Genomic DNA, 25614 nt, shown 5'->3' with positions numbered 1-25614 from the left:
TCCTTCCAGAGGCATTACTGAAAGTCACTCCTACTTCCTAACCTAGTGAATTCCACATCTCTGAATCTATCCTAAGGAAACAGAGATGAAAATAAAGTAAAATACCAAAGTATGTTGCCTGTACTGTTATTATTGCATAATAATGGTATAAGTAATCATAGAATAGCTAAATGATAGATGTTAATACAATAAAAATGTTAGGCAGCATACTTCAATGAAACCTTTATTATTGAAAAATGCTAATAGAGATTTAAATATAGAATATTTTAAAACTAATCAATAAACAGACAGCTTCTGCAATTTTAAAGCTTTATTTAGTGTTTGTTTTGATTTTTGAAAAATGAGGTCTCATGTGGCTTAGTCTAGTGTCAAACTCACTATGGTGCTGAACTGATCTTCTTGCCATCACTTCCAAGTGCTAGGATTGCAGAAATGCAGCTGCCTTTGCACCTTTTAAAAATATATGTGTGAGAAAGAGAAAAAAAAAAACAAAACAAAACAAAAAAGACTAGAGGAAATCCAACAGAATTGCTTTTTACTGGCCAGACACTCCTGCCTCATCCTTATTCTTGTCTTACTTTACACAGTTCTAAAATCTTCATTCACTTCATTTTTCAAACAGAAACAATGAAGGAGGCATAATAAATTAGATTTTAGGTTATCACTATGAAACTTGACCTTCATGACTCAATCAGCTTAAATATTTTGAAAGCTTTAGGAAAAAAAAGTGTTATTAACTGTAAAGTGCTAAAAGTCTCTTCAATATTAATCATGGATTTGTAAGTTTCTTTTCTTCAAGTTCTCCAAGGAAGACACAGAACACAGCCTTCCATCAAAACCAAGAAACAAAACTGCAAGCACCTGTGCATCTTTATAGCCAAATACAGAACTTTCAGGCACCTGTGGCAAACAAGTCAGCACCTGTTCATTGTCCAATAGAAATTCGACTTCACATTCTCATCTTTGAAGACAGACTTTAAATGGATTACCAACACTCAAACTGAGAAAACAAAAGGCGTCCATCTGAGCTGTAAGAAAGTGTTAAGTACTGGTTAGTACTGGTTGAGTAGTGCTGCATTCATAATATGGCTACCATTTCCATTATCCCCAACAAAGCACTGAATGGCTACTCAAAGTTTTTGAAATATTTTTGACTTCTCTGGGTAGCTTACTTGGGAACTTCTGTAGAATGGAATAAACACAATTTAGTTCTTAATCAGTTTTCTATTGAGTTGAATTTTGTTAACCTAACTATCACCAGCTCTTCAAATCTAACCAACAGCTGCAGTTTACTCCCTAATCAGTCTTTTCCAGATTGAATGACCCTGGTACCCCTCAGTACCCCCTCCCAATACCACTGCCCCTATGTCTTAACTCTGTTCCCACACCTTTGATAACGCTAGCACTCCGCCTGGGGAGAGAGCAGACAGAGCACTTTCCTCACAGATAGATGACAAGGCAACTCTATCAAGTCCCCAAAGAACACAATACTCAGCTGTGTCTAACCACAGATAAATTAAAGACCTGACTTTTCCATTCCCTTTGTAAACTTAAAAAAAAAAACTTTAATATTCAGCTTTTGCCTAGATTTTCATATCAAGCCTGACATTTCTGAAAATGTCTTTTGTTTCTGTTTATGGTACATTTAGAAAATACAGGTAACAAATTACCTTTTGAGAGGCATCTATTGAAATATATTCTAGGTTTTTTCTTTTTCATTTAACCCATGAAGATAAAAAAATTACATTTATCATTAATAATAACAAGGCAAATCATAATTTACACATTTACTTCTAGAATAAGCACAGTTTGAATTGCTAAGCTTGACACCTGTAAAGTCACTAGCATGTCTGCAGTAAACTGAGTTTCCATACCAAAGGGAACCAGTTTTGGAACTTCTATAGTTATCACTGTGCTTGGTTTTTACTAACTTTATCATATGAAAACCACATGATATGCCTTTTGGCTAAATGGTTACTCGATACTATACTAATTTGACAAATGACATCACTCTATGTGGTCACTGCCATGTTGTAGAGCTATAATGCTGTGCTTCACTATGGTGATTCTACCATACAGCCCCCTCCAGACTGCTGCTGTTCTTAGTAGCAGGGCTCATTTAAGTATTCATGACTAAGGAAGTATTCGCCACAGCTGAAAAATAGTCTGTAAATTCCATTTCATTTCAGAATTCTCTGTATAAATCTATCTATCCTTTTACTAACTAGGAAAAAAAGTATTTTGGAGTTGCCTTTCTTTTTAGTATAAATTTCTGGCGCTAATGCTCTGACAGAAAAAGAATGGAAAAGGCATGGAAAGCCACCTAAACAGTTTCTACACAGCACAACCCAATCACTCATCTTCTTGTTTTCACCCACTTCAATCTTGAGTAATGGTCGATCTTCCAACCAAATTCTTGGGCAATAAACACAGGGCTATCCTTGACTATTCCCCCCCCCCCCCCCAGAGAAATTTTTTTGTTTTGGTATATGGTAATGAGTGTCTGTGTGTGTTTGTGTGTGTGTGGGGGGGGTGGCATGTGCATGTATGATTGTTTAAGTGCCCATATATGTGACTGTGGAAGCCTTTGGTCTACATGGAGTATATTCCTCTTTCACGTTCTACCTGCTTTTTTTTTTTTTTTTTTGAGATGGTGTTTCTCACTAAAACTAGGGCTCACTGATTGGCTAAACTGGCTGGGCATGGAGACTCCAAGATACCACTACCTCTGCCTTTTACAGATGTACACTGCAACACTTGCTTTTTTATATGGACAATAGAGATCTGAATTTAGGTTCTTCATGCTTGCACATCATAGACTTTACTCACTGAGCCATCTACCCATGCAGGACTGTTTTGTATTTATACTTGCAAATATGTTGAAAGACATTTGTCTGCAGACATAACTTCCTCCCATCAGAAATCTTACTCCAAAATTGATGAGTTATAAATCTTCTGAGAAAGTCTCTCTCTCTCTCTCTCTCTCTCTCTCTCTCTCTCTCTCTCTCTCTCTCTCTCTCTCTCTGTGTGTGTGTGTGTGTGTAAAGAATCCAGCTGTAAGAAAGAAAACTTTTCAAAGTTCAGATTTCCCGATGTCATCACAGACTTCCACAGAGATTTACAGACAAGCAGCTCCTTGAGAAGTAGAGACCCATGCCACACCTGTTTGCCCTTTGCTCATGCTGTGAAAGTACAGGCCCAAAAAGTATTTACCTCTTCTCTCACCAAGTCCTGGCAACCCTTCAAATTCAGCTCCAAAAGGACTTCTCTAATACCTTCTCATTAATAGCTGGAGAAGTGGTCAACGATGTATATGAGAATGTGAGAATAAATTAAAAAATATGAATTCAGTACTTATCATAGGAAGGTAGGGGTGAGAAAACATGTGTCACACTGAAGGCCACGAACCACCTTTCTGGAACTTCAGTACCATTAACTTTGAAGTAACAGTATCTCCTTCCTAGCATTGCTGTAGTAACTAGGTAAGATTAATATATGTAAAGTGCTTAAAGTTCTAAGCAGCAACAAAAACATTTGTAAAGACATTTCTTTTCTTTAAATGCTTGAGATCTAATAATATGTCAAGTTAACACTAAGGCATGTAAAAGACTATGTGAAGGGCTTGAGCAGTCAGGATCTTAGATCCCTGCCCTCCTGCATTGTTAATGGGCCATCAAATCTAAGAGGCTAGCAAGTTGGGGGATGTAGCATTATGTACCTCAAAATGTCAACAGCCTCTGATACAATGCCACTGATAATGGGGTGCATTCTAAGTTCAACTTTTATGTTAAAATGAAAAATGCACACACACTGGAGCCAGTGACACAGTTTTAACATGTATAGAATGTTGTTTGAAACATCTGGGACACTATAGTACTCCCTCCCCACCATGCTTTCTTTTCTTTTGTTTCTTCTCCCCCCCTTAAATACAGTTATTAGATAAAATCTTGTCATTTGTGCACATAGGACATAGAAAGAGGTCAACAGCTATTTTAATATTGCTAATGGCTAAAATTTAAGGACTATTTTAACTATAGGAACTGCCAGTGTCACTGAAGGATAAAATTATTTCCAAGCTTAAATAACAGAGTGCCATCAAAATAATATTATTTATAAAAACAGATGACTCAGTTTCACAAGTTTTAGGTTTTAATAGGAAACAAGCAAAAACTCCAAAGCTATCAACTATAGATTTTACCAACAAACAATATATTATGTCAGTTAGGAGGAAGAGTTAGCATCTGGAGGTCATATTTACCTTTGTCTGGACTGTCTACCTTGGTGCCTGGATGTTGCTGCGCAAGACTGGAAATCAGCTCCCTGCTTTGCAGTTTATAGTATCTGTGGCCTTTCAGATTAGTCAGTTCCTGCCCCACTTTCCAGAGTGAAGATCATCATGGGAGAGTCCCTCTCTCCACACTCATGCTTCAGGGGCCTATCTCACTATGCTTCTCCTTAGGATCATGGCAAAACTACAGTTAGGAAATACTGTCGAATAAATAGTTCTCTGAGGCTCTATAAACACAGATGAAGTTACCCTCCTTCCTATCTTCGCTCATTCTGAAATCCTAAGAGGTAAGGGCCAGCCTAGGTTCTCATGCTATAGTGATACTGTGTTTAGCCCAGAGGTGAATCCTTGTCCAGAAAGAACACCAAGGCAGGGATGAGTGACAGCATAAAACTAGAGAGGCTGGTTAAGTTATATCAGCTTCAAGCTATGACTTTATTTGTTAGAGATAATAAGTGTCTAGAGGCAGCTCATATCCTTAGCTAAAATGAGATTTAAAAAAAAGTTTGTGTGCACATAAAAGTTAAATGACACTCCTGATAATTAATATGCAAAGAATTTAAATTCAATATAAATATTAATATAAATGTTGTTTTATACTTAAACCACTACAGTATTCAAAATCTTAGAACAAAACACCATTATACAAGAATAACTTTAACAGTCTTTTAGTGGTAGTCACATTCAGAGACAAGAGTATCATCCCTTAATCATCAACTTTTGAGCAAACTGATGAGACATAATTGTTCATAAAACTAGTGGGCTAGCCAAACCAGAAACAGCAGGGGGAAAGAAGCCAGAGGAAAGCTTATCATCTAAGAGAGAAGGCAGTGCTAAAGATTTATTTTTGTCTTTGTTACTTGTTCTAAACCCATAGTTATCTTTGCTTTCCAGGTACCAAGTTGGGTAGGGTAGGGCAGTCTGAGGGAAGCATATTTAGGGTGGGTTGAAATTGCCTACTAATTTCAAATACTGTATAATTTAGTCTTTTAGACTCCAAGGAGCCTACAAAGTAAAATAAATAATTAGCAAAGTTATTTCTGAATGTTATGCTAAGTTCTAAGCTTAAATAAAAAAATTTAAAACAGAATTCAAACTTCTGAGCTTCCGAATCAATGACAATACTTCAGGAGGTTCCTGTGCCTTTTTAAAAGGTCCACATTTATAACTTGTTTGTCTGGCTTTTTCTGTCTTGGAAGGACACCTGTGACTATGTTTTATTCAGTATACAAAATACATAGTATATAAAAATGTCTTTTATTTTCAACATCCTTAAGATAATTTCTAAAATTATATGTGCAAAACTTCTATAGCCTCTGTAGTTGCTAAGTCTGTAAGTAAAAACTTTTGAGTAACATTCTCATAATAAATACTAAGTTAAAATATAGATTCTATAATCTCATAAAGTGAGAATATGAACATTATATCTTCCTGAGACAATCACTCCCTGGATATTAGTCCTAGAAGCCACAAGCAAATCAACTGCAAGAGCATCCACCCATGCCAGCAAATGTGGCCATTATTTGCTATCAAAAACCTTGGTATTTCAGATTTTATCCCAATTATCTCATTTCTCACATTTATTTCTGTGTATAAAATGTTGTGTTAGTCCTTAATTAGGCTTTTAGAATTGTATGCATTTGTTCTGAAGAAAACTTTAGTTTTTTCTTTCCTTTTTAAATACAGAACCTTGATAGGAAGCCATGCTTGCACTCTAAATGTTCCTGCCTCAGCATCCAAAATGCTGGTGTTTACAGGCCCACAGCATCATGCAGAGCTAATGTACACCATTTTGAGCCCACAAAAACCTTTGTTTAAAATGTTGATTCACAGCAGTGAGAAACACACACAAACCTTGTTATTGATGGTTCCTATAGAACAGTCCTTTTGTAGAAGTGCTGTGTGAGGTTCTAGCTAAACCCTTTATTTGTTATTAACCTTTTCCTAAATGTTATTCTGCATGTGTTTGTCAGGCTGGACATTCTGCAGGACTGAGGACTGTACCTTACCTAGCTCTATATTCTTTCACACTAATGCAGAGCTTGGTCATGACAGCATATGCCAGAAATCTCAGTGCTTTGAAAGCCAAAGCAAAGGATTTCAAGTTCCAGGCTAGCCTGGAACATCTAGGGAGCCTTCATAAATCTAAAAAAGCTGAGTAAATAGCTAAATGCCAGGCATTCCAGCCCTTGGCAGGGAGAGGTGGGAGGATTATTTCAAGTTCAATGTCATCCTGACCCACAATGACAGTTCCAGGCTAGCCTGGGCAAAACAGAGAGGCCACATCTGAGAAAGTAAAATCCAAACAAACAACAACAAAAAAAAAAAAAACAAACAAACCCAGAAAACACCATAAAACCAGGAAGCATGCAGAATAATAACAACTTATTAATATGTCAACTAGAAACTTTTATAGTTTGTGAAATTCCTGCTATGTCAATTGTATCAACAGCTGACTGAATTAAACACGGAGTGAACTTTCCAGAAACATTCTTTCAGAGCTCTCCAATACATGGGAAGAGTTTTTTTGTTTGTTTGTTTTGTTTTTGTTTTTTTACCTGAAGTATAGCCTGCCTCTACCAACTTTTTGCTCTTAGAAATGTCCAATTTCATAAAGCTATATAGACTGGTTTTCCAAACTCCACTGGAATAGACATCCTTGGAAGTCACCTGCTTCACGTTCCCTGTGTAAGAGGAAGAGAGAACAGTGCGGCTTTTCAGAAAGCTGCTGACTATAAAGATGCAGCTTTTGGAAACTGGTATATTGTGTTGTCATTTTCCTCTGAATATTCTACCTTAAAGATCTGAAGTTACATGTAGGTGTGCAAGGTATAGATTAGACCCTTGAAAACAAACTGGCTAACCCACACTGGGGAATAAATGAGGATATTTTCAGTTGTACATAGTTCCTAACATTCATGAGGTCAGCAATCAGAACCAACTGCCCCCCTACAGAAAACGCCTTCAATGAACATCAAATTTCCAGTGTGCCCTTTCCCACTATGGGAAAGGTGTAGGTCCTTCTCAGACATAGTTTTCATTTTTTTTTTTTTTTTTGCTATGAAAACTACTGCTCAGCTATAGAAATAAAACCCAAATAATCAATGACTTAGAATTTCATATAGCACAGTGCCATATTTTAATTTTTCAGTCTGTATTTTTTGTAGATAACATCAACCCAACAGAACATGTTCAGACCAAAAAAAAAAAAAAAAAAAAAAAAAAAAAAATGCAAATAGGTTTAAAAGCTAAATTGCCAAGATCTAAATTCTAACCCTCTATAGATATTACCAAAGGAGGCAGGGGAATCCTATAATTAGCAACTAGGACTATCATAACCATGCAGACTTACTTAACATAACTTCACCAGGCAAACAGAATATCTGTAACACTTTTAAAAGGGTACTTTAACAATGCTTCAAATTTGTTTACAGATGGCACTATCATGACAGTTAAGATATATTTTCAATTACATGTGACATAAAAAGACAAACATTTCTCACTAAATAACAGTTATCTTTTGTGGGAATTCTAAATTTAAACCTTCTAATTTAACACCCTAAGTATTTTCCACACTAGAAAACTCTATAAGCATACTTCTGAATGATTTTAAAAGCAATCAGCACAGGCAATGTTGGCTTATCATGGCTCTAAAGAACAACAGAGGAGCACTGTATAGAAGACCCTCACAGTTATGGCTCTGCAGACTCCCTGTGGGCTGTGCCAACCCACTCTCTCCCCTGTAATGAGTCTTTGTTTTTACCAAGTTCCAAAGGGCTGGGGAGAGCTCTGCAAATGGAAGGGGGAAGGGTAGATAGAATGCAGCTGCAGGCTCTAAAACAATGCTGAGTCCATAATTTTGTTCCCAGGAGAATAATAAAAAGGGTAGGGTGTTGATGAGACAGACACAGAACAAGCAAGGTAGGGCCAAGCATCCTATTCTCTCAGTCTACAAGCCCCATTCACTATACAAATACAATCACACTGTTATTGGGCTGAAAGCTTACCTGTTAAAATCCAAACACATGTTAAGAGTTAAACCTATCAGTCATTTTATAACTAAATTACCTTTGGCAGCAAATTAAACTCAGGCAAAGAATGCAGTGGTATAAGCAAAGATAAGTAGTAGGAAAAAGACTGGACATGTGCGCTCAAGGATACCTGTGCAAAGAGGTAAGGAATTTGTAAAAGAAAGCCCAGTGTCTCAATGTGAACTGCTCGCCCAGGACCTAGGGTAAGAAGTAGATCACAGAAGCCCATGCCTGTGCTAAACTGCATGATGAAATCGGGATCAAAGTTCCGTAGCCCTAAATATTCACTCCCTGTCGTTTGGCTGTTGTGGCTAACTTTGTGCCTCCTAGGAAAATGTCCTTTCTTTACATTTTCTTATCCTGAGATCTCAAACAAGGCAAAGAGAAAGCTAGGGAAGCAGCAATTCTAGAACAGCAGTGGCATCTCGAGCTCCGAGAAGCACAGCTCAGACCTTACTTTCCTGTCTGAAAAGCCAGGGCTCTCCAGGGTTCTAGGACTCTGGTCTGTCATTGGATCTTCCCTTCAAATATTACTGATGTCATTAAAAACTGCAGGAAACTACATAAGTCTTTTTTTTTTGAACTTGAAAAATTATTTATTTGCTTCAAGGTTATTAAGAAAAAGACATGCAGCAATAATTTTTTAGGTTATTGAATATGATGTCTAAATCTTTACCAAATCGATTGTAGCAATAGAATTTTTCTCATGTTTGAATGTTTCTTATTACCTGATATCAACATAACAATAAACACTTTCAAATATTTACAGGGCTAGAGGCATGGGCAAACATTTAAGACAAGTTTATATCTAGGACTAAGGGTCAAGGTTTTCATGACATCCTATAGTTCCTGCTCCAAGATGACCCAAAGGGTTCTTGAAACTAGCACTTACATGCACAAAGTCATATAAAAATACACTGACATCAAATAATTAAAACTAAATCATAAAACAAGTTAAATTTTTACTCACTAATGTTTTTCTTTTGTAAGCATTCACTCCTGTAACAAAGGACTACACAAGTCTTAAATAAACAATTGAACTAACCCCTCAGATATGAAATGAGATGAGGCTGGTAATCACCACCTAAAAAGCTATACAAGAAAATTCAGAAGAATGCTCATTTCTATTAGGACCCCATCCATGAACACTTAGTTACTAATGAGTAAGAAAGGACTTCATTGTAAAGCTGTCATGCAGAAGCAAAGCTCACATCCACACAAACATCTCCTTTAAGTTAGCATCATAAAAAAGATTTAGAAATACTGAACTCTTAGTTCAGTGCATGATGTAATTAATCTGGCTCCAAAGATTTTTCAAGTTATAAGGCTTAAAAAGACTTGGTACATTTTTATATTTCTGATGTTACAAAAAGTCACAAGGATGTAGATTTACAATGATCAAGCTTATGATCTTCTTCCTTGGGATTAGCTTTTCTCCAAAGCCCTAAACCCCACTTATAAGTAATCCAAATGGTCATGTTACATAGCTAGCATATAGGAATATAAATACTTACTAATTTAAGCAAGAAAGCAAAATAACCAACTATTTAGTTTCTTAATGTTAAATATTAATAGTAACAACTAAGAAGTAATAGTAGGGCTGTAAAGGTGACTCATTAGTTATGAGTCCTTGTAGCTTTTGCAGACAACTCAGGTTCCATTCCCAGCACCCATATCCATCCATTCATAACTCAAGCCTCCCTCTTCTCACCTCTAAGTATACCATGCATGCATGTGATAAACATACACACACATACACACACACATAAAACACTCAAACTTATAAAATTAATAAACCTAAGAAAATTTAATACCTGCACTAATGCTACTCCTATACAGTTAATTATCTATTATAAACACAAAATTCACAGGTCCATTTAACTAAAAGTTATATATTATGCTTGTTGGTTTTGGTGCTGGTGACTAAACCCAGGGTCCTGTATATACCACCTCTAAGCTCTACTCCCTGGTGTAGAATAAAGCAGACATACAGAAGTGCCGATACTAGCAAAACTTATTTTCTATTTGTACATTTTATTTCCTACTGTGTAAAATTAAGAGATTAAACACACAGCTACATTTTATTAATAGGAACAATTGTATTTATAACTTGCATAAAATCAATCCTTTGCTTAGTTGTTGTAAATACAATATATTTCCATAAAACTCTGATGTTTAATTTGCAATGAAAAGGTTCAAATCCACAACCATTCATGATTTTCAAAAAAACTGTTTTTGTTTTTGTTACATAAAGACGATTTCAAACATCTTAAACCTGATAGAAAATCTCATTTAGTTATGAAGCTCCCAAAATGTGAATGATTATATTAAGAGAGTAAGATGAAAGAAAAATGTAAACCTTTAAGGTATTTAATACAATTAAACCCCCCCCCCCAAATTGATAGTACTCACCCCTTGGAGTCCTTGAAACTGAATTGAAGGTCGAAAAGGAATTAAATTCTATATATAAAAAAAAGAAAAAGAAAAATGGGTAAACTTTAGTTAGACTGTCTTAGTTAGGTTTTTACTGCTATGAACAGATGCCATGACCAAGGTATATCTTATAAAGGACAACATTTAATTGGGTTGGCTTACAGTTTTAGAGATTCAGTCCATTATCATCAAGGTGGGAACATGGCAGCATCTAGGCTTAAGCCCATGCCCACAGTGACACACATACTCCAACAAGGCCTAAAGGTGCCACACCCTGGGCCAAGCATACACAAACCATCACATTCTACTCTCTGGCCCCATAGGCTTGTCCAAACACATGAGTCTATGGGGACTATATCTAGCTATATCATAATGAAAAAAGTACATTTAGTCCAACTTCCAAAGTCCCTTTAGTCTGTAGCAGTATCAACAATGTTAAGAGTCCAAAGTTCAAAGTCTCTTCTGAGATCCATCCAATCACTTAACTGTAATACCCAAAGCAAGACAGGAAACCAGCTGGACAAACTATAACTCTGCATCTCTGTCTGATGTCAAAATGGTCTTCTGCAACAAACTTCTTTTGCTGGGCTGGCTCCACTACTCCCTGTTAGCAGCTTTCCTCAGCAGATATCCTATGGCTCCGGCATCTTGAAAATCTTGAGGTCTTTAAAGCAACTTCAGTGTTACAGCTTCTTGTTTCAATGTCTGGGATCTAAACATGATCTTCTGGGATCCTCCAAAAGGCTGGCATCACTTCTTCAGTTCTGCCCTCTGTTGCACTCTAAACTCAGGTTAATTCACTTCACTGCTGCTTCTGTTCTTGGTGATCATCCCATGGTACTGGCATCTCCAATACACAATAGCCTCTAATTGGCTCTCTTCATGGTGGCAAGTCTCAAATCCTTTGTATGACCCCTTCAGTCCTGGGCTATCCACTGCAATGGAGGCTGCACTTTCACCAATGGCCTCTCACAGTGCCAAGCCTCCTGCTTCAAAACCAGCACCACCTGGGTGACTCTTACTCATTACCAACTATAGTGACAACACAGGTACAGCCTTGGCTATCTCTGGAACACAGCTCCTTTGTGTTCTCAGAAAACACTTTTGAGATTTCACCTCAGTGATGCTGGTCTTTTTTTAATCACTGCTAATTTCTTATCTGCAGCTAACCAGAATCAATTGTCCCAGTACTCTTTTCTGTTCTTGACTCAAAAGCCAGAGCCACATGGCTGAAGCTGCCAAGTTCTGCTGCTTGCAGTAGCTGGAACATGGCACCCTTGTTCTATTACATTATCATTAGCTTTCTGTTTTCTAACTCATTCACTGTCTAAGCTTGGCTGTCCTGAATCTTTCTATGTATATTGACTTTGAACTCAAGAAGATCTGTATACTTGTCTCCTGGGGTTTAAGGTTTGTACTACCATGCCTAGACTTAAATTAAGCTTTTCTTCACTTAGAAGTTGCTCTATCCCAGGCTGGCCTGGTCCACAGAGATCTACTTGGTTTTATCTTCTGGGATTAAAGGTGTGTATCACCATACCTGAATCTAAACTTAACTGGGTAGGATCTTGCCCCAAATTCCTACTCCCTTAATCTGCTATCTCCTAGAACACAGAATTTGGGTCCACTTCGCTACCTGGTGCCCCTGTAATACTCTAATCGTATATTATATATTTTTCCTTTTTAAGCTTGTCACAGTTGTTCAAAATGTTCTTCATGACACTTAACCACAGAACAAAGTCTATGGTAGTTTTGAGACTTCCTTTGTCAATGCAATTAATATAGATTTCTTTACCTTAGCCTCAGGTAGACTCTTCAGACAAGGGCAAAAAGCAGCTACATTCTTCACCAAAATTCCACAAAAACAGTCTCTAGACCACAAACTGAAATTCTTTTCTAAAATCTCTTGGGTCAGGTCTGCACAATTCAAATCACTCATGGCAACAAAGTCTTTTATATTCTTATTAGGATGACTTGGTAAACCCTACTTAAAACATTCCATAGTTTTCCAAATCCAAAGTCCCCAAGTCTATACTCTTCCAAACAAAAGCATGGTCAGGCCTATCACAGCAATACCCTACTCTGGTACTAACTAACATCTTAGTTAGGATCTTACTGCTGTTAACAGACACCATGACCAAGGTAAGTCTTATAAAGGACAACACTTAATTGGGGCTGACTTACAGGTCCAGAGGTTCAGTCCAGTATAATCAAGGTGGGAGCATAGCAGCATCCAGGCAGGTATGGTGCAGAAGGAGTTCTACATCTTTATCTGAAAGCTGTTAGGCAGCTCAGAGCTTGCCCCTGGACTCCAGCTCACAGCTTCAGTTTACCAGTGGTACTGAAAGTCTCCATCAAGTTTATCAACCCTTTTGTGCCACGTAATTGCCAACTACTTTCAAATTGCTGACTTTTCCACTCCATATTACCTCTTCTGGTGCTAAGAGATACCAGGCCTTATTTCAAAAGCTAGTACCTGCTGTTTCCTCATTCTGCAACAGCCCCACCCTGGAGTCCTGTTATACTTGTAGGATGACAACTGGGTCTCCTCTCCAATCCTCAGTTGTCTTTCCAGAGATGGTTACTTATTACTGCTTACAGAGCAGTCTTTATTAGAAACCCAGTGAAAGCAAAATTCACTTATTGACAAGCACTAACGGAACTCCCTGACCAACCTGGCAACTCTACTACTTTTCTGTAAATGCTTCTTCGATCTTGAGGCTCATAACCTCAGAATTAACTTACAATTCCCTCATTTTCCCACTCCACATTCTGTTAGTCAATTACTTTAAATTAGAATCACAGAATTCCAAATACAGAAGACCTAGAAATCTCAGAGTTGATATTCTCTCCTCCATTCCTAGTGTTTGTGTTCCATTAATAACCAGGCTGGTAACAACCTCGGACTTGGAGTACTTCATCCTGCTACCTTTGCCATCTTACCCTGCCTACATATACATCTGCTGTGGGAGATATGAAACTGTGGGAGCCTAACCCTTTATGCCTGAGTTCACATTATAGGAAGAAAAAAACCTGAGAAAGATTAGGCACTAGGTTAAGTTTACTAGGAAGCTAGCTAAGAATTCCAAGGAAGAAAAAAACCAAGCAAAACAAAAAACAAACAAAACAAAACAAAAAAGAATTCCAAGGAAGTTTAGAATACAACTTAGAACAGATACTAGAAAAGCCAAGGAGACAGAGAAAGGTATATCTTAACTAGGTGATTAGAGAAAAACCGTACTCACGTTGAAAACATTCTTTAGGAGAAAGCAAAGGACACTCTATGGGCAGAGGGCAGGTCTGATATACAGTGTTCTGATATACATGAACAAAATAAAGGACAGAACAAGAACCCGCGATTCTTGCCTAAGCTCTCCTGCCCTTGGCGTTTGTGCTGAAGAGTAGCAAAACTACAGTTATGAAGTAGGAACAAAATTTTTATGGTTGGTGGTAACCATAACATGAGGCTCCCAGAGTTAGGAAGGGTGAGAACCACTACCCTGCAGTTACTCGATTTTTTTCAAAAGAGCTACTTTCTGCAAATATTTAATTAAAGCTAAAGAACAAAGAATCTCTATCAGGCACAGTAGGTGAGACAGACCTCAAGATCCCTGCTCAGCAAGTCTATAACTCTGTCAAATAACCTTACCCCAACTCTCCTTAATCTCTTACTGAAGATCCTTAAACCTTGTCTTCAGTGTGATAAACAATTAAAGATTCTTACAGTTTTCTGAATAAGAAAGTGATCTGGAAAAAAAAAGGAAGAAAATAAAAGCTGTTGAAATATTTTTTTTGTTTGTTTGTTTTTTTCTTTTGAAAGATGGACTAGGGTATGTAGGTATCAGAAGGCTGGGAAATGGCTTGAAAACAGCCCCAGGGGATGCTTTAGAAAACTCTGAATTAGTATGACTTTCATTGAATGTTATAGTGCTTGTTTTGAAATAAGAGCTTTAAAAAAGCTATTGTTACTTCACAAAGGGCAAATTAAAAGAGCAAACAATAAAACTGCCCTAAATTTTAGGATTTCAAACAGCTTTTAAGTGAACATGGTTGACAAGAGTCTGAGCTGAAAACCAACCAAAAAGTTAGTTACTGCAACCCAACTTGAAGTATAATCCCATCATTTCCCCTCAGGAACCTAATGTGGTGTTGTAACTGTATAATAAGCTTAATGGCAATTATAACCTGTAAATAAAGGCAAATAAAGTCTTGCCCCCAGGAATCATAGTTGCTGTAACAGAAGTAGTAAAATAGTACAAGATTATTAAAAGATCTGCAGCAGCTAAGTCATAATGGGGGACATTGTAGGAATTGACACAGGGAAAGTATGTGATCATATTCAACATACTAGAAAACACTCTGCAAGCTGATCTAACAGGCTGTGAGGAAAACTCTGAGGGCAGCTGCTAGTCCAGGGATGTGGTCCTGAAGAGTGATGGTGGAGCTACAAATGGAATGATGATGATAATGGAGGCAGAGTCTAGATAGTCTAAGATTGACAAGACCTAATGAGAGACCAAGTGTCCCAAGAGAAGAAACAAATCAAGGGCTATGAGTTAGCTGTAGACAACTGGAAAATATTGTCATTAACCTGAAATGGGGCTCATTCAGGTGATACCAGATCAAGAAGTGAAACCAAGCCAAAGAAGAAAGATTACTGGGTGGTAAAAAATCACTAAAATTAATTATATAAATATACAAATTGTCAAACAGTAGAAGAGGTATATTTGATTACAAGTTTGAGGTGCTTATTAAATGTTGATGAATAGGTGATCTGTTAAAAGTGCCTATCTCCCTAAAGCTGTTGCCTGATGCCTTGCCTAGCCTCAATGGGAAAGAGGATGCTCCTAATCTGGCAGACTTGATGTGCCAGGATGGAAGGATGCCCATGGGGTCCCCATCTTCTCAAAGGAGAAGAGGATGGGAGAATTCTGTGAGGGAGAATGAGGACACAGCATTTAGGGTGCAAATAAATATTTTTTTAAAAATGCCTAAAGTTGAATAGGCTTATTTGTTTATTTATTTATTTATTTTAAAGACAGATTTTCAGAATGTAGCCCTAGCAGGCCTGGAACTCACTATGTAGCTAAGGCTGGCCTCAGACTTAGAAGTGTTATTTCTATTGTTATAGTTTTAAAATTGAGAACTTGCTGTGTATATAAGGTTGAAGTCAAATTTCTGTTGATCTTCTTGTCTGTCTTCTTGTGTGCAAAATCCAGCATATCCACTTTGAAAAGGTATGATCTGGAGATAAATCTTTGTAATTCATTAGTCTATAATTGATATTTAAATCCTCAGAACTAGATGAACTCACCTAGAGAGAGTGAATATAGGAGAGCATGCATGCTGTGACAACATGCAGGGATGATCTAAGTACAGTGGTTAGCAGAAGACAGAGAAAAGAGGGAGGGAGATCCTGGGATAGTTTGTAAAACAAGGAGATGGTCAGGGATGCAATGCCTGTCTTCTCAGACTGCCTTGACTATGGGACTGTATGGATAGACACCTGGGTGGGTACAGTTTCAGGAGCATGGCAAAGACAGTGGGCTCAGCAGACAACAAGGGACGACATTACTTTTTCAAACATACACTCTCTTCCTTTAACATGTATGTGTGTATGTGTGTGTGTGTGTGTGTGTGTGAAAGAGAGAAAGAGAGAGCGTGCGCTCACATGTTAACTTCTTTTAAGTGACAGCCACTTTACTGTTGGCAAGGACTATCCACCTAATTTTGTATTTTCAGTAACTCAGTTCTATGTCTGGGCAGGTCCAAAGATAAATAAAAATGTGTACAGAATGGATGAATATATTAGATATAGATATAAATAGATATATTAGTTGTAACTGTGGCTCCTCTATCTTTCATTACAGGAAAAAAAATCCAACTAAGTTTTTATGATATGGGTCCCTTTCCTGGTCCCTTAAAGCAAAATGGTTCTGTTACCTAGACACACACAGGATAGTGAGAAAGCTCACTGAGTAAAGGCGCTTGCCACCAAGCCTGATAAGAATCCTTACAGTAAAAGGAAAAAACTGACTCATAACCCCTGATCTCCAAATGTGTGCTGTGTCACATTTATATCCATACATGCACAGGCAAGCATACAATAAAAAATATAATAAAAATTTGAAAGATATGCTAACAGTTTTGTTCCCAAATAAGCATATTAAAGTCTCTAGACCAGTGGTTTCCAATCTGTGGGTTGAGAATCCCTAGGGTGTTGCCAAAGACCATCAGAAAACACAGATATTCTGATTCATAACAGTAGCAAAATTACAGTTGTAAAGTAACATTAGGGGTCACCACAGCACAAGGAACTGCATTTAGAGGTCTCAGCATTAGTAAGGTTGAGAACCACTGCTCTAGGCCAAGAAAAAGTTCAACTGTTTGCTGTTGGGTGACAGTCCTCAAGCTGAGATTACCTTCATTAATCAAGCATATTTAATCAGTTCTGGGCAGGATTTTACTCTCAGAGACAAGCAACTAAGGATCTCTCTCTCTCTCTCTCTCTCTCTCTCTCTCTCTCTCTCTCTCTCTGAGACAGGGTCTTTTTGTTTCTATCTCTGTCCCTCCTAGTCCCCCCCACTTTGAGGTAGGGTCTCTAGTATATATATAATGTCCCATTTTTTTGGTACCAATGTTAGGAAAAAGATGAAGAGAGTGGAGGAGATATGGTTCATGGAGGTGCGGCCAGGCATGGGGACAAGGGGTATGCCTCCGGGGGACTCATGTTGGGAATCCCTTCCCCCTGAGGGACCACACGATGGTATAGTACAGAATAGAGTTTATTCAGGTGGTGGGGGGAGTTAAGAGGCAGAGAGAGAGGAGAGTAGAGAAGTAGAGTAGAGGTTGGCTATGAGCATGTGGAACGAGAGGGGGAGGGGAATGGGGAGACAAGGGGCAAAGGGGGAGAGCAAAGGGGGGTTAAAAAAATGTAAAAGAGAGGAGGGGCCAAGTAGCTCCTTTTATAGTTTCAGGTAACTATGGTGGAGCATGCCTGGCTATTGCCAGGTAACTGGGGGGTGGGTTATACCTGGCTGTTGTCAGGTAACTGAACCTGAGGGATGGGGTTTATAGAATCCCAACAGTTTCTTTCTTCCCACCCCCCTAGACAAGGTTTCAAGTTTCCTCATCTCTGCCTATCTTACTTAGACTAGAGGAATACATCAGGCTGGCCTTGAACTCACAGCAATTCATCTGCTTTTGCCCCCATAGTGCCAGGACAAAAGGTATGTATCACCATACCTGGCTTCTCATGGACACAAAACATTTAATCAAGCTGGAATGTTTTGATTACCAAAACAAAAGACAGAATGAATGAATTTTCACCAAAAATGGTGCTTGGTGCCTTAGTTGGCCTTCTACTTCGATCTCATGGTCTCAACCATCTTGGACTTTTCCTTTCCTAAGGGTACCCTACTAGTTATCAATGTCAAAAAATTCCAAATTGAGCCTCCTCCTTTAAAATCTTGTTAAAGTCTAATGATTTTGTCTATCTCTAGTAAATATCAATAGTAGCCTAGTCTAGACTCCACAATCATCTCTGGCTTACCCCACCACACACCTTCCTAATTCATCTACTTCAAGATTCATGTTACAGTCATTTTGAACACCAAGCCTAGAATTTGAAAACACTGCTCAAAGCTCTTTAAATTTCCACTCAGTCTCTTCTCAGTAGTGAAGAACAAAGTACAAACTACTTGGGAGGGTCATCAACCTGCTCCAACCTGCTGGTGCTCTCTCAAGCCCAGCTGTTTTTTTTTTTTTTTTTCTCCCTCACGGCAGGTTAAGAGGCATCAGTTCTTTCTGTCAATTCTCAGAAACTGCCCAGCTTTTCTACCAATGTTTCTTTACTTTTGACACTCCCTCTCATGGTCATGTGGTCCCCCAGATCAGTTTCTAGTCACTAAAAATTGTAATACTCAAGCCCTTTATTAACCAAAGCTAATTTCTAAACTACTAACACAAAAGACTCCAGGAAGCAAAGAAGCCCATGCTGTCTAATGATATAGCTAATATGAAACCAGGAGCCAAATGCCTATAGAACAGAGGCCAATGCAAGGTGCTGCTCTGACTCATGAGTTTTAAAGTAGTCTGTAGATTAATATCCTTTAATGTCTTCTGTTACATGGCCATGGCAAGTTGAGAGAGGTTTGGACTGTGATGGCAAAGAACTAGTAGAAACTCTTAAACCAGTTATTTTGAAGTTTAAAATTATTCACAAGAGCAGCAGGAATTACAGATGGTAGAAATTTAGGAAAAAAATAATTTAAAAAAGATAAAAAAAATAAAACAAAGAAAGTAAGCAATACTGTCTGGTAATCCTGAATTATGTCATGTCTTTTTACCTTAATTTGGCAGAAGAAATATAGCCATTAATTTGTTATATACATTTCTAGTTAGGTCATAGGAAATGTTCTATACAGCTGTGTGGTATGTAGGAGAGTTAAATATGGGGTTCTGTTACATGCTTTATTTTCTTTACTGTAAAAGCAGAAATCACACTACATTTTAGAGAGATCTTCTCAAACATTCCACATATACTTAGCCCAAAGTGGCTGTGTGGTTCCAGTGCCTCTTAATGTCAAAGCAAAGGTTCACTGTGAATTGTTAAAAAGGACCCAGCACTGACTTCCTTTGGCCCTACCATCAACTGCTTGGCAAGCCCCACAGCACAGCTTCTGTAATCTTCCCTAAGTGTGCAAGGAGTAAGTGGCAAGGCTGAACCTAGGACTGTCCAGAGTCACTGGAAGCCATTCCAAGAATTCTATACTCTTCTTCAATGATTTTTCTTGAACATGTTCCAACCTTTCACATGTTCTTTTCCTCTCCTCCAGTCTGGGTGCCAAGGTTCCTGGCTATCTTTTTAGGTAATCTGGCTACTACTTTTCTTCAGAAAGGAGCACTGAGAACTGAGTATGTGGGTAAACGTTTTAAGTAGTACAGAACTGGGGCACTAAGCTATCTTTCCTGGTTAAAAAAAAATCAAGCATGTGCAGATCATGTGCTGATTGAAAATGGGTCTAAGATAAAAGCAGGTAACACTTAAATTAACCTAGTTATACTTCTGAATCCAAACAAACAACCTACAGCAAATCTTATGGTTTTAGTTAATAAGCACATTTGCCAACACTGGTACTGCTGTGGCAGCAAATCTAGATCCTGAGGTGGCAGCTAGAGAAGAACATCTAGATTTACAAAGTAGATTGCTGAAAACTAATAGACATAATTAATAGTGAGCAAGAAGTAAGAAGCATGGGATAATTTTCTGTCTTAAACCATAGTGAATCAATTGCTGAAACATTTATCTGGAAGAAAGCCTGAGGCATTGCAGCCTGTCCTGGGACCTGTCAAAGCAAGGACTGAAGAAAATGATCATGTGGCTCACCACCTAGGGCCACTAAAGGACAATGGCATAGAAGCTAATTTGAGACTCTATGTCTTGATTACAAAGAATATATAATTAAAAAAAAAAAAAAAACAGATGAGCTCTTCACTCAAAATTAGGTAGAAGTATACTTGAAAAAAATTTCAAACTAACATTTTTCTAAATGACATGAATCAAAGCAAAATGTTAGTTCAAGCCAATAGAGGTGACACAAGATTAACTAAGTCTTACAAAAAGGCATAGGCTACCTGATCTTTAGGAGTGGAAAATGAACAACTGTGCTCCCAAACATCAATCACTATGTTCAATTTTTATGTTATAGTTGGGAAAGTATGATATTTGAGCCAACTGAAGCTTTTCTTGTCAGCTTTTTTGTTTTGAGAGTCAAGGTTTCTCTGTGTAGCACTGGCTGTCTTGAAACTACCTCTATAGAACAGGCTGGCTTTGTACTCAAAAGATCCACCTGCCTCTGACTCCCAAATGCTGGGACAAAAGGTGTGCAACACCATTGCCTAACTACTTTTGAAGATTTTGGCAAACATTTTTATAAAAAGGCTGAAGGAAGAGAGTTACAAGTTTAAGACCTGCCCGAGCTACAGAGTAAAATTCAAGGCCAGCTTTAGTAACTCAGTGAGATACACCTGAGCTACATAGGAAGTTCAAGGCCAGTCCCAGTAAGGTTCTGTCACAAAAGGACAAAAACCAGAAAAGGCAGATTAGCTGCTGGAATCCAGCTTGGCTGGTGGCATAGCACCTGCCTCACACAGGAAGCCTGTATTAGATACCCAGTACCACTCCAAATGCTGTACAGTTCTGCTCGGCCTGCAATCCTAATACTAGGTAGGTGGAAGCAAGAGGATCAGAACTTCAAGGTCATCTTCATCTGCATACCATTTTCTAGGCCATCCTGGAATGCACAAGATTCTTCTTCCTAAAGGGGTTTGGGCTCTAGTTATTGGCAGAAAGAGTGCTTGCTGAACATATGTGAGGTCCTATATTCAGTGTGCAGCCTCAGAATCTAAAAAAAGACCAAATTGATGGGCTCAGCAATAACAATATCTAAAAACAGCATTTAGAAAATGCTTTCTTATCTAAGTATATTATTAAAATGTCAAAAGAAAAACACTATATAAGTAAGGAAGTCAGCTAAAATATACTTTAATTTTATAGTTTGACATTTCTGAGATTATTTGGTTCTGTGTTCTTTTAATTCAAAGCCATCTATCTATCTGTGTTTAGACAAAACTTGATATCCTAGATATCTGCATTAAAATATCTGAATATTTCTGTAAACCATGACAATAACTTTCCAGTTATTTTATATATAAGCATTTTTAAAACTGGCACCCTATTCCAGGTGTGTGAAAAGCAACATGCCCTCCACCTGTACCTCTTAGCATTCCCATGCTTATTTAGTCTCCAGTTCTCTTTTCTAAAAATAGAAAACTTGAATAATGATGGTCAATCAAATTTTGTGTTATAAAACAATGAAGAATTGAGACCTGAAAAAAAAGCAAAATTTTAGTATCTCCATCAGATTCTATTTTTGATAAGCACTGAGAACTTATTTGATTATTATCTACAGAATTATATAGTTGAATTAAATCATAGCTTTCACATTCCTAACTTTCCTTCTGTGAAGCCTTATGTCAAATGGGTTGTTTAAAAGAGTAAATGAAACAGACAAAATAACTCCTGATGCTCAGTTTAGCAAATAAGGACCTTTGGCCCTTAGAAAGTTATTAAAAATTTCATCAAGTCAAAGCTTCTTGGTAGCCATTTGACACCAAATACTTTTTAATACAGACATGGGAAGAGCAGTTTTATGTAAGAAATGGCAATCATTCCAAGCCCAGAGTGAGGATAAGCATCCCCAGGCTTTTCCTTATTATCTATTCCAAGTTGACAGGCTCAAGTAGCAGATGTAAAATCATGAGCGCTGCTTCTGAAGATGGGAAGTAAGAAGGACCAAATAAATATGTTTCCACTGGAGAATAAAATGGTTCAGGCAGATGCCCACTGTTATCAACTGTTACTGTGTCAGCCCTGGTCTGGATGAACCCAGGAGAGGCACCCAGGCATGCTCATGGAGGATTAAGCTATATATTCCGGAGTATCCTGCTTTAACTTCTTCCCATTTTCCTACAAGCTTGTTATTTTCACCCTAAGTTAGACTCTTAACAAGTGTTTCTGTTAAAACAAAAACTAAAGTATAGCTTAAGTGACCCAACTAAGGACAGGAGCTGGTTAACTGAGAGTGAGGCAGTGTCTAAAGAAAGGGCTGAGTCAGCGTGTTCAACCCCACCCACCCGCAGCATGCCACATTTAGAAAAGTGGAGACATGGGATTGATCCAATACACTAATTTACATGCCAGAAGAGGAAAATGGGTGATGACAGTAACAGGGACTAAGGACAGTTCAGAACAAAGCCACGGACTTCAGTACCTTTAATTAAAACAAGCAACATTAAAAAAAAAAACATCTAAGCAGAGAGCTTAGAAACAAGATTTGATATTCTGTCTCTGTTAAGATACTGACATATAAACAGAGGTGAGCTGGACACTCTACCTTAATTCCAAGTATGAAAACACCAGACAGAAATGAAGGCCACACAAAGCTAAAAAAATAAACTCCCTTTCAGGGCCCCAGCAGACACTGAGGCTGTGGGGGGAGGGCGGTGTCTGTCACTTCAGTTAGCCTGGGCACCACCTTTTCTTCAAGTGGACCTCTTCATCAGTTCCCTGAACCAGTGTGTGGTGCAATATCCCTGTCTAACTGTACAGTTTGCCTGTTGTTCCCCAAAGGGGACGACACCCCCCCATCCCTCTCCCTGGTTCCCAGAGATGGCTTTCCACGGGCTCTATCTCAGCCTTTCTGTATCCCCAGGTCTTTTTAATTGGGGGCTGGGCTCCTCTTCTTCCTCTTACACCCCCTTACCTCACTTTTTCCCACTGTTATTGCTTACTATGCCACTGGAACCCACAACCTTATCTCTCCACCTTGCAGGGCTGAGTTTCTGTCAGCCTTGGGTCCCCCCCACCCCTCAGCTGGCTGGGTTTCCCCAGATGGGCCTCTCCACTTCATGCTGGTGCTGGCCTCTTTCTTGCTTGTGAACATGTCTGGAGAGTAGCTACTAGCACATTGTTTTGTTATTCTTTGTGTATTTATTGATGACTCTACACTGCTCTCCTAGCCATACTTGAGGTCTTCTCCCTGGGTGTAAGGTATTTTTCTCCCTATACTTGCACTCCTTCCTGTTGCCTTTCCCAGTCTCCCACAAAACTTATTTTTCACCATATGCTTCTCTGTGCATAACACATGTCCAGCCAATTCTTTGGGAGCCTCTTGAGCATATGCTCTGGATCTTTCTTTTTTTGTCATGTGACCCCATATACTCCCAAGATGTACACGACAGTTTCTGCTCTCCTCTGTATGTACGCATGTTTGTGGGAGCTTCTGGAAGCTCTGCTGGCCCAGTTTCTGCCTCTCATGATGGCTCTGCCTAAGACTATTTTTCTCTGTATGCATTTAAAGTGCCTGGCACTAGTGGGAGCTCAACAGATGTTAATTCTTTTCTCCACTTTTATCTAAGTATGTAAGGTCTGAGTAGGGTGTCCTTTGCGCCTGTTTTATGAGACAAATTGGAATATATTCTTTATTAGGCACTGAACTTCTTGTCAGAAAATCCTGTGGGGCGTAGCCCTATCTGTTTCTTTTCTCTGAACAACATGCCCCTGGTTCTCCCATATGGTACAGTCTTTCCCTTCGACAACGTGTCCACTTTCGTCTCCCTGCTCCACCCCCGCCCCCACCATTACATGTCCATAATCGGCTTCCTTGTACCCCCTCCCCCCATCTTGTTAAACTGTCATTATGGTGCCTTTCAGTGTGAAAGTTCCTAGGTTTGGACTCCAACTACTGGGTATGTGCCTTGAGCCTCTTCCTGTAGTGGAGGCAGGCGCTCGGAGTATGGTATGAGGGGGAGACCGCAGGTTTCTCTCCGGGGCCTAGGAAAAGAGCAGAATCTCATCCAGTCAGCCGTTTGTCTCCCCGAAACAGACAGCTCCTTAGGGCTCGCTCCTCGTCAACAGACAGGGAGTCAGCACAGGACACTGCGCGCCTTTCAGCTACAGCCGAGCTTCTGAGAATTTCTGTTCCTGAGAACCTGCCGTCTTGTTCCTGGCTCTAGTTGTTGTTGAGTCTTCTGGTGTCTCTCCCCGAGATGCGGTGTCGGTTTGCGGTCAGACGGTACGCGGCGCGTCTCCGTCTCCGGGAATCCAACGCACAGAGTCCCCGAGTTCCCGAGAGTGCAAGGTGTGTCCCCCCTCCCCCACCACGCAGTGCCAGCGTCCCGGCCTTCCCGACTACCCCTGGTACCCTCCCGCCTACACTCGGGGGTGCCAGCGTTTCCAGTCCCTGAGAGTATAAGTTGTGTCCTCATCCCCACGGAGCGCCGCTGCCCCTTGCTCAGCCGCTCCGCCATCCCTCGGGGTTTCCCAGAAAACTCGGACCGCTCGCGGCCGCTGACCCTCGCTTCTTTACTGGTAGCTGCGCGCGCCCCCTCCGTGGGTAGGGCGGTCGCCGCCCGTCTCTCCGCTGACCCAGTCCCTCCGGACCAAGCAAGTCAGGAACCCCGCGGGCGCCGTCGGAAAGCCCCGCAACGGCCGCGCAGCCCCTGCCCCACTGACCCCGCCGCCAGGGGCCGCCCGCCCGCGCCCTCGATCCAGCGGCCCCGGACCGCGGCGTCGGCTCCCCCCGTCCCCCGCCGGCCTCGCTCCCCCTCGGCCGGTGCCTAGGCAGCAGCTGAAGCCAGCGCCCCGCCGGCGCGGTGCCAGGGGCCCGGCAGAAAGCGCAGTGGCCTCCGCCTCCTTGAACTCTGCCCGGCCGGCCGCTCACCTTATGGCTCTGGTAAGTCTCCAGCGCCCGGATCGCCGTCTCGGTGAGCTTCACATGCAGCACGGTGATGTTGTCCTGTCCCAGCCGCCCGCACGCCAGCCCGTAGCGCTGCTCCTCCCGCAGCCCCGCAGCCCCCCCCGCCGCCATCTTAAACTCTCCGGGGTGCCACCGCGGACGCCGCTCCGGCTCCAGCCTCCACTGCGGCCGCGGCTGCTCGGGCTCCTGCAGCCGCCGCCACAGCTACGGCCATCCCGCTGCTGACGTACTGTCATGTACTGCGCGCAGCTAGACCTCGGGCTTCCAAGGCTGCCGGTCGCCCCACCCTCGACCCTGCACCCCGCCCTGGCCTCTGCTCATTGGTCTGAATCCCCACAGAGCCGCCCTCATTGGCTTCCCTTCACCTCAAGGGGGCGGGGCTCAAAGTCGCTGGAGTTTGGCTCTCAGGACGGGACGTCCGACAGAGGAGAGGCTGACGTCGGGGTGACGCGCCAAGTTAATCTTATTTGACGTCATGTCTCATCTCGGCTCTTCTGCGGCGATTGGCTGGACCGATTTGGGGAGCCCCTGCTAATTGTGT

The 25614-nt window shown here is 40.2% G+C and overlaps 1 protein-coding gene across 1 annotated transcript in view; it reads right to left on the bottom strand.

Moving 5' to 3' along the window:
* The window catches only part of ELL2 (elongation factor for RNA polymerase II 2), a 59782-nt gene extending 34499 nt beyond the window's left edge, over positions 1–25283 (bottom strand). The window contains exons 1-2 of the mRNA XM_080925329.1: positions 25038–25283; positions 10732–10779 (exon numbers count right to left, since the gene is read on the bottom strand). Of these exons, the coding sequence (XP_080781455.1) occupies positions 10732–10779; positions 25038–25184 (195 nt within the window). The 5' untranslated portion in view covers positions 25185–25283. The remainder of the gene's footprint in view (positions 1–10731; positions 10780–25037) is intronic.
* Positions 25284–25614: the final 331 nt, after the last annotated feature.

This window comes from Micromys minutus (genome assembly GCF_963924665.1).
Source record: "Micromys minutus genome assembly, chromosome: 11".
NCBI classification, from domain to species: Eukaryota; Metazoa; Chordata; class Mammalia; order Rodentia; family Muridae; genus Micromys; species Micromys minutus.
Note: the sequence above shows the minus strand (reverse complement) of the source record. Positions and strands in the feature narration are given on the sequence as shown.